At 44.1% G+C, this 9,538-nt stretch overlaps 1 protein-coding gene across 1 annotated transcript in view; it reads left to right on the top strand.

Moving 5' to 3' along the window:
• The window catches only part of LOC102821129 (acyl-coenzyme A synthetase ACSM1, mitochondrial-like), a 42,071-nt gene that overhangs the window by 28,827 nt on the left and 3,706 nt on the right, over positions 1 to 9,538 (top strand). The window contains exons 8-11 of the mRNA XM_006875974.1: positions 1,627 to 1,707; positions 2,327 to 2,428; positions 5,127 to 5,254; positions 6,873 to 6,972. Coding sequence (XP_006876036.1) covers positions 1,627 to 1,707; positions 2,327 to 2,428; positions 5,127 to 5,254; positions 6,873 to 6,972 — 411 coding nt within the window. The remainder of the gene's footprint in view (positions 1 to 1,626; positions 1,708 to 2,326; positions 2,429 to 5,126; positions 5,255 to 6,872; positions 6,973 to 9,538) is intronic.

Below are 9,538 nucleotides of genomic sequence, written 5' to 3' on the forward strand. Positions count from 1 at the left end.
CAAGAGAGAAGAGAGGAGAGCTGGACCCTACCCAGAGAAGCAGTGATGCCTGAGATAGAGGCAGAGACGATGACGTAGAGAGATGGAGCAGCTGGGGACTTTAGACTCAGAGAGGGAAAGGGGCTGTGTGCTGACGACCGGGGGGTTGGGCAGGGGGGGCAGGCTTGATGATGCATGGAGGGGATTGTAACTATGACAATGAAACAATATACAATAGGATGAATGTAAAACTAATGTTCTCCCATGTAAACTATCACATAATTCACAATAAAACATTTTTTTAAAAAAGCAAAGATGCCGCACTGAGGACATGATATTTCAATCGTCTCATACACATGTGGAAGCTGGATAATGAATAAGGAAACTTGAAAAATAATTGATGTCTTTGGATTATGGTGTTGGTGAAGAAAAACACCACGGATGGCCAGAAGATCAAACAAATCTGTTTTGGAAGAAGTAAGCCAGACAGTTCCTTAGAGGAGAGGATGGCAAAACCTTGTCTCACGTATTCTGGACATGTTATCAGGAGGTCCCACTTCCTGGAGAAGAACGTCATGTTTGGTAAAGTAGACGCTTAGTGAAAAAAGAGGGAGGGCCTCAATGAGATACTGTGGTTGCAACAATGGACTCAAACATAGCAATAACTTTAAGGACAGCACAGGACAGGGCAGTGATTTTCTTCATTGTCCATAGTGACTATGAGCTATCATTGACTCAAAGGCACCTAACACAACAATCTTTACTGCAGCAGATATTTCCTCCCACGGAGCCGCTGGTGGGTTGGAACTGCCAACATCCTGTGCTTAACCATTGAGCCACCACACCAAATCCATTGCCATTGAATTGATTCTAAATCACAGTGACCACATAAGACAGAGTAGAATTTCTTGACTGTAATCTTTACAAGGTCTTTTCGATCTAAAGCTGGTAGGCTCAAACCACTGACTTTTTGGTTGGTTGACTGGTTATGTGCCGTGGAGTCGGTTCTGACTCATAGTGACCCTGCACAGGGTTTCCGAGGCTATAAATCTTTACGGGAGCAGAAAGCCACATCTTTCTCCCACGGAACAGCTGGTAGTTTCGAACTGCTGACCTTGAGGTTCACAGTCCAATTCGTAACCACTATGCTACCAGAGCTCCTTGAACTTTTGGTTAGCAGCTGTGTATTTAACCATCATACTTGGGGCACTGCTAATATAGGGAATGGCAGGAACAAAGCCCTGAGAAGAAATTGAGGCAGGATTCCTGTCATCATCCAACAGCAACTAGAAAATATTTGTCGAATGGACTCATGACTTCCCCCTGGCAAATTGACATTTGCCTGGCATTTGCTGTGTACCCCACAACACACATTACATTCTGCAGCCCCCAGCTTTGCCTTTCTGCTTTTTCTTTATGTCCACACCACACTATGAGCTCCTGAGGACTCTGCAGTCCAAACCTAGCACAGAACTAGTCCGTGTCAGGTGCAACTAAGTAGGGTTGGGTCAAAGTACAGAGATCAAAACCCCGACCTTCTCACTTCCCAGTCTGACAACATGCCAACTGTGTGATTCTTGCTGTTTGGTGACCAGCGTGGACTCACTTGCCAATCCCAATCTTCTTCTTCTTCTATTTTTTTAACAGGGAATAACATGTGGTGTTCTTAGAGGAACAAAGATCAAGCCGGGTTCCTTGGGGAAGGCCATCTCACCCTTTGATGTTCAGGTTTGGTCCAATGGTGCTGACAGAGAATGGCTAGGGTTTGTCTGAGGTTGGACCATGTACAGCACCAAATGTCATTAGTCAGCCAGCTTCCCTGCCCCACTTGTCCTTCCTCTCCCTATGTTTCATTCAGTCTCCTGTGGAGGCTGCCACTGAGAACTGCAGTGTTGTGGGCACTAGTGTGGCTTGTCCTGGCAGCTAGAGGCATCACAAACAGTGAACAGAAACAGAGCCCCTGGAGACAGTGCTGGGAATTCTTTCCACCAGCTGGTGACTTAAGTTTTCCTTACACAATGTTCTCTAACAGTAAGAAATGCTTCAATGTCTATGTGTCCATATTTGATGCCAAGAAGTGGGCAATGTTTCATTCTGTTATACATAAGGTTGCTCAGCTTGACGATAACAACATGCCCATGAACTAAATAGACTCATGACTTGGGTTTTACAATTTACTGGTTTCAAGACTTTTGACCATTTGGTTGTATTTTCAATGGGGCTCCTCCACCACTACCCACTCCCATTAGCCCTGAGGAAGTCACATGACTGAGCCAAGCATTGCTTGGGTGGGTCAGGAGTGTTGAGGGAGACCTGTAGGGTGGGCTTCACAGACCTCTGGTTCCAGATCATTGACGACAAGGGCAATATCCTGCCTCCCAACACTGAAGGAAATATTGGCGTCAGGATCAAGCCCACCAGACCCACTGGCCTCTTCATGTGCTATGAGGTAAGGACATGCCATCTGCTCCTACTCTGGCTTCTGGAATCCCTGCAGGGAGGCATGAGTAAGAGACAGAGGTAACTCTGCATCCTGAAACTTCTTCAGAGCTTCCTCCATCACTCCAACTCAGTGGTGCCTGTTCAAATGGTCACCTCCTTCAACCTCAAAGTTCCTAGTGCCCTCCCATATCACTGTCTATACTGACCCATCTGTCACCAAAGGTCAATTGATGTGGTAGAAAGAAGATGTGGGCTCCAATGAGCTCCTGTAGTTAAGAATATAGGCTTTGTTTTGTTGTTGGTTTTAGGGTTTTTTTTAAAGTTTTTGTTGTGACTTGAGTGATAGTTTACAGGGCAAATCATCAGTTTTGCACTTAACCAATCATATTTTGTTTCATTGCAATGATTACAATCCTTCCCATGCACCACTGATTAACAGTATTTACCTCTATCCTCTGGTTGTTGCTGGTTTTTGGTATACACAAAACACACAGAAAATATATATTCATTTAAATGACAAAGGCTACATTTTGCAAGCCAGCCTCCTGCCCGCTGGCACACAGCCTTCCTCATTCCATGGGTCTAGAGTCCTCAGCTGCTCTGTCTCTCTATGCCACCACTTCTACTTAACTCTGGTGTTATTGGTTCTCTGGGTAGGATCCCACGCTCTGCTCATACTCTTCATCTTGATGGTTCTAGGGTCCTCCTCCCATTTCAGATAAGCTGGCCACTTCACTCTCAGCTCTAGCTCCCAGTGGCTAGGTCAGTGTCCATGGGCTCAGGAGTTCCCAAATCTCCCCAAACTTCACACTGATCAGCCCCTCCTCTTTTCTCTCTCATCTCAAGGCATCTCAAAGTCGATGAGAGTCTATGGAACATGGTCGAACTCAGTCCCTGTCTTCATTGCTGCCTGCCCCCCACTTCCACTCACAAGTAGATCAAGACGGTCACCATGAGCTTATAAGCCTGCCCACGTGTCCTTTTGAGGTTTAGTCTTGGAGAGGGGTTTATCCCGATGGGCTGACTTTTCTTGCCTTGATGGTTCCTAGGCAAACAGCTTACTTAGAATATAGGCTTTGACATCAAACATGTAGGGTTCATAAACTAGCCATCCCTCTTAACAGTGACAGGGTGTAAGCAAATCCCTTATCCTCAGTGAGCCTCTTGTTGTTGTTGTTAAGTTCTGTCGAGTTGTTTCCCTCCCATAGTGACCCTGTATAGGGTTTCCAAGGAGCAGCTGGTAAGTTTGAACCACCAAGCTTGTGGCTTAAACAACTCTGCAGATCAGCGCATTAGCCCACAGCGCTACACTGTTACATCCGTTTTACACAGGCTTCGTTTTTGGTGTTGCTCTAACCAAAATAGCCCAAGTTTGTGACTTGAACATGCACCATTTAGACCATCACTCATCTATCAGTCTGTCATACTGTGGTGGCTGGTGGGCTACTGCGACGCTGGAAGCTATGCCACAGGTATTTTAAATAAGTGTCACCCAGCTTTCAGGTTTCAGTGGAGCTTCCAGACTAAGACAGACTAGGAAGAAGTACACTTCTGAATGGTAACCACTGAAAACCTAATGACCAGCAGCAGGTAGTTACTTTACTGTGGTGGTCTGGAACCCAGCCTGCAATACAGACGAGGTATGCCTAGAATCTAGTTGCCCTGCCTCTGTGTTATTTCTTACAACTGCATGTAAATCTACAATTTTCTCAAAATACAAGGCTTAATTATAAAAATATTCACCAAATACACAAAAATTCCAGGATCAAACAAGTCTGTATGTTGATAAGAAAATTCGCTCAGTGTATGTTGTTGTTGTTAAGTGTCAGTGAGTCAGTTCAGACTCATAATGACTCTGTATAGGGTTTCTGAGGTTTTACATCTTCACAGGAACAAAAAGTCTCATCTTTGTCCCATGGAGTGGCTGCTAGGGTCAAACACCAGCCATGTGGTTCCCAGGCAGAGGCTTCCTGTACAGAACTACCGTGCTCCCTTCTCTGTTTGAGGGAGCTTCAAAAGTTCACAAAAAAACAGAGTTAAAAGATAATGAAGTTTTTCAATGAACTTTTTAAAGCCTCCTCATATGTGCTTTTTTTTTTTTTAAGTGTTGTCAAGTCGATTCTGACCCATAGCAACCCTGTATAAGGTTTCCAAGGAGCAGCTGGTGAGCTTGAACCGCCAACCTTGTGGTTCAGAGCAACTTTGCGGTCCACACATTAACCCACAGTGCCCAACCAGGATTCCCATATGTTCATTAAGACCACCCATGTACCAGGGGCTGTGTGAGCTCTGAGCTTATAGCAGCAAATAAGAGAAACACACTTGCTGTGTTCATGAAAATTTTATTTTGGTGGAATGACACACCAAAATGAGTTTTTTAAATTGTCATTAATATCTGTTGATTGGAGTTCTGGTGTGCAGCTGTAGGTCGCTTTGAATTGCAAGTTCAGCAGTTCAAACTTACCAGTCACTCCTTGGAAATCCCATACAGGGTTGCTATGAGTCTAAACAGACTCAACGGCACTTCACAACAATGCTGATTGCCCCAAGAGCTCACATGTAATAAGTGTAGACTCAGCAAGATTAAAAACTTGCTCTAGCCACTGATGATGTCAGACAGCACCAGAACCCAGACCTGACTCCGGGTTATTCTCACCATCTCTAAACCCACCGCCTTCAACAGAGGGGTGCGTTTCTCTTTGCAGAAAGACCCAGAAAAGACAGCTCAAGTGGAATGTGGGGACTTTTACAATACCGGGGACAGAGCAGCTATTGATGAAGAGGGTTACATCTGGTTCCTGGGGAGAAGCGATGATGTCATCAATGCCTCTGGGTAGGTGTGGCTGACCCTTGGCCAGTAGCTGTCACCCCTTATGACTAATGGGATATGGCTTGCCAGGTCACTCCTCCATGTATTGGTGAGGGAAGCTTCAGTCTAATTCCAAATAGAACCATGTCTACGGACCCTGGCCCAAGGTGTATCTGTTTGTGTACACGCGCGCATGCACATACACACACACACACCAAAGCTTGTGTCCCCAAGAATCAATCAAAATGAAGTTCAAGTGGGTCTGGAAGATGTAAATGACATCATGCAATATAAGGGGGCGTTGAAATTGGGAAAGAGACTTTTCTCTGGTCCCCATAAATTAAGGGAGCTTATTTTATGTGTGAGCTCTTCATGTGGGGCCAAGATGTCACAGTAGAAACACAATGAGAATAGTTGACGTTTATGAAGTACTTAAGGAGCTCTGGCAGTGTAGTGGTTACAAATTGAGCTGCTAACCTCAGGATCGGCAGTTTGAAACTACCAGCTGCTCCGCGAGAGAAAGATGAGGCTTTCTGCTCCCATGAAGATTTACAGCCTCGGAAACCCTGTGCAGGGTCGCTATGGGTCGGAACCGACTCCACGGCACCTAACAACAACAACTTGAAGTACTTAGGATGCAAAAGCACTCTCCCAAATGCTCTGCAATTAGTAACTCATCTAACCGACCCACGATGCTATGTGGCTGTGTTGTTATCTGCCATTGAGTAGGCCTCCTGGTGACCCCACATGGAACTGCTCCATGGGGTTTTCTTGGTAGACCGCCATGCCTTTCTTTCTGGAATCCAATTGAGTTTGAAATGCCAACCTTTGGGTTAGCTGCCAATCACAAAGTTCCGACACTCCCCCGGCTCCTTCAATGGTATAAGACAGATGCTATTTTATCCCCATTTTAGGATGAGGAAACTGAGTCACAGAATAGTGAAGACGGTTGTTGTAAGTCTAAAAGACATCACATGGTGGAGCCCACCTTTTAACTGAGGTCATCTGGCTCTGAGGCCACGGCCCTAAATACCCCCCAAAAAGAAAAGACACCTTATCCTAGAGCAACAAATCTGGGATATTTCAGGAAATTGAGGTGATTTTGTTTTGCTTTATAATGTTTAAAGTTAACACTGCAGTCCTGGTGTGGTGCTGTGGGTTAATGTGCTGGGCTGCAAAATCCGTTTGAACCCCAACATTGCTGGTTCAGGTTCACAGCCATTCTTCGGAAACCCTGTGCAGGGTCGCTATGGGTCAGAACCTATTCGATGGCACTTAACAACAACAAAGTAAATACTTATATATTGGGAAATAATATGCAAAATATAAAAGAATAATTAAAGTAAAATGTGAGGCTTTTAAGTAATTTTACAATGAGAGAAGCCGCTTGATCCAAGGAACCAGAGCTTTGGGAGACCATGCATCTACCCTCCGTCATCGGGGTCCTCAGAGCCCTGGATGCACCTGAGCCTGCGAGTTTCTTAGAGTGTCCACGACCTGCGCAGGTCACAAGATCAGGCTTCCTAGGTCAGTTACCCTCTGTAGTAAGGGAAGACATGGCCCTTCAAAGCCGGTATTTAGGCAAAGGGTCTCTCCAATCCTGGCATTTGCCTCGAACTTATGAAGGAAGTTGATCTTGCAGGTACCGTATCGGTCCAGCAGAAGTGGAGAATGCCCTGGCGGAGCACCCAGCGGTGGCTGAGTCAGCCGTGGTGGGCAGTCCGGATCCCATTCGAGGGGAGGTGAGTAGCGGACACGACATGATGAGATCTGCCTGTGGGCACTGGGGAGCAGAAAACTTCAAGACACTCTCCCGCCAGCCTTAGTTCTGTGGGACAGAGAGCAGACCTGGTGTGCGCACTCACAGCAGGTGGCACTGTGGCCTTGCTGCGGCACCATAAATAATGAGTATTACTGACAATAACTAACGTCTAAAGAGCACTTACTATATCCCAATCATCTGACCCTCACAACAACCCGATAAATCGAGAACTCCTTTTATATATAAGGAGCAGTCCCTAGGTGACACAAGCAGTTGACTACTAACTGAAAGATTGGCAGTTTGAATCTAGCCAGACACTGCAGAAGAAAGTCCTAGTGATCTGCTTCCATGAAGACTGTTGTGTTGTTAAGTGCCATCGAGTCGATTCTGACCCATAGCAACCCTGTATAGGGTTTCCGAGGAGCAGCTGGTGAGCTTGAACCACCGACCTTGCAGTTCAAACAGCTTTGCAGTCTGGTGCATTAACCCACAGTGCTCCACCAGGACTCCTACTTATTGAACAGCAAATAGTGAGGTTGGCCCAGGATTGGGCAGTGTTTCGTTCTGCTATACATAGGGTCGCTATGAGTCGGTACCAATTCGATGGCACCTAACAACAACAACAACAACAACTCTGTAGCACATAGGGTTACCATGAGTCCGAATTGAATGGGTTTGGTTTGGTTTGCATTGACGAGAATATCTGAATCAAGAAGTCACTTGCCTGAATCACACAATGGTAATCTATGTAACTTAGTTTCACAGATGTATTCCTTGATTCAAAAGGATGGATTGCAACCTAGCGCCAGTTGTTGGTCAGTTTGACATACTGTAGTGGCTTATGGTGCCGCGATGCTGGAAGCTACACCACGGGGTGTTTTTAAACACCAGTAGGGTCATGCATGGTGGACAGGTTTCAACAGAACTTCCAGACAAAGACAAACTAGGAAGAAGGAGAGGTGGGCCACTTCTGAATGGTTAGCCACTGAAAAGCTTAAGGATAGCAATGGAACATTGTCTGAGATGAGTCCTTCATGTTGACAGACACTCAAAATTTGACTAGGGAAGATCTGCCTCCTCACGTTAAAGTTGACCCGAATGACATGGATGGAATAAAGCTTCCAAGACTTTCATTTGCTGATGAGGCACAACTCAAAACGAGAAGAAACAACTGCAAGCATTCATTAATAATCACAACATGGAATATTCAAAGTATGAATCTAGGAAAATTGGAAGTTGTCAAAAATGAAATAGAATGTACAAAGATTGATATCCTAGTGATATCAATCAGACATTAGTGAGCTGAAATGGACTGGTATCAGCCATTCTAATTGAGACTCATATGGTTTACTATGCCAGGAACAACAAATTTAAAAGGATTGGTGTTACATTCATAGTCAAAAGAGCATTTCAATATCTGTATCTGTTTGTAATAGGATAATATCCATATGCCTACAAGGAAGACCAGCTAATGCCGCTATTATTCAAATATACAAACCAGCCACTAAAGCCAGTGATGATGAAATTGATGAATTTTACCAACTTGTTCAGTTTGAAATTGATCAAACATGAAATCAAATGTATTGATAATTACTGGAGATTGGAAAGAGAAAGTTGGAAATAAAGAGGAAAGAAAATATGGCCTTGGTGATAGAAATGATGTTGGAGATTGTATGACAGAATTTTGCAAGACCAATGACTTCGTCATTGCAAATACCTTTTAAACAACATAAAAGACAACTGACTATGTATACACATGGACCTTAATAGATGTAATACACAGAAATCAAATTGATTACATCTTTGAGAAGAAATGGTGGAAAAGCTCCATGTCATTAGCCCAAACAAAATCAGGGGAGGCTGTGGAACTGACCATCAAGTGCTCATCTATAAGTTTAGACAGAAGCTGAAGAAAATTAAAACAAGTCCACAAGAGCCAAAATATGACCCTGAGTATATTCTACCTGAATTTAGAGATTATCTCCAGAGCAGATCTGAGGTATTAGACTTGACCAAAGACCAGAAGAGTTGTGGTATCAAGACTACCCTATATGTAGAAAGCATAACGTCAAAAGACAGGAGAGAAAGAAAAATCAAAGTGGATTTCAGGAGAGACTCAAACTTGCCCCTGAACATAAAGAAGTTATAGTGAAAAGAAGAAATGACTAAGAAAAAGAATTGAACAGAAAAATTCCAAAGGGCGGTTCAAGAATACAAAGTATAGACAAAGTATAAAGCAATGTGCAAAGAGCTGGAGTAAGAAAACCAAAAGGGAAGAACACATTCAAGCTGAAAGAAGTGAAGGAAAAATCCAAGCCTCTAGCTGCAATATTGAAGAATCCCATGGGTAAAATATTAAATAATGAAGGAAACCCAGCATCAATAGAAAAGAGAAGGAATAAATCAAACTATGTATTGCATTAGGCAAATCTGCTGCACAAGACCTTTTTCAAGTGTTGAAGAGCAAAGATGTCAGCTTGAGGACTAAGGTGCACCTGACCCAAGCCATGGTATTTTCAATAACCTCATATGCACACGAAAGCTGG

This window comes from Chrysochloris asiatica, unplaced genomic scaffold (genome assembly GCF_000296735.1).
Source record: "Chrysochloris asiatica unplaced genomic scaffold, ChrAsi1.0 scaffold00348, whole genome shotgun sequence".
Taxonomy (NCBI): domain Eukaryota; kingdom Metazoa; phylum Chordata; class Mammalia; order Afrosoricida; family Chrysochloridae; genus Chrysochloris; species Chrysochloris asiatica.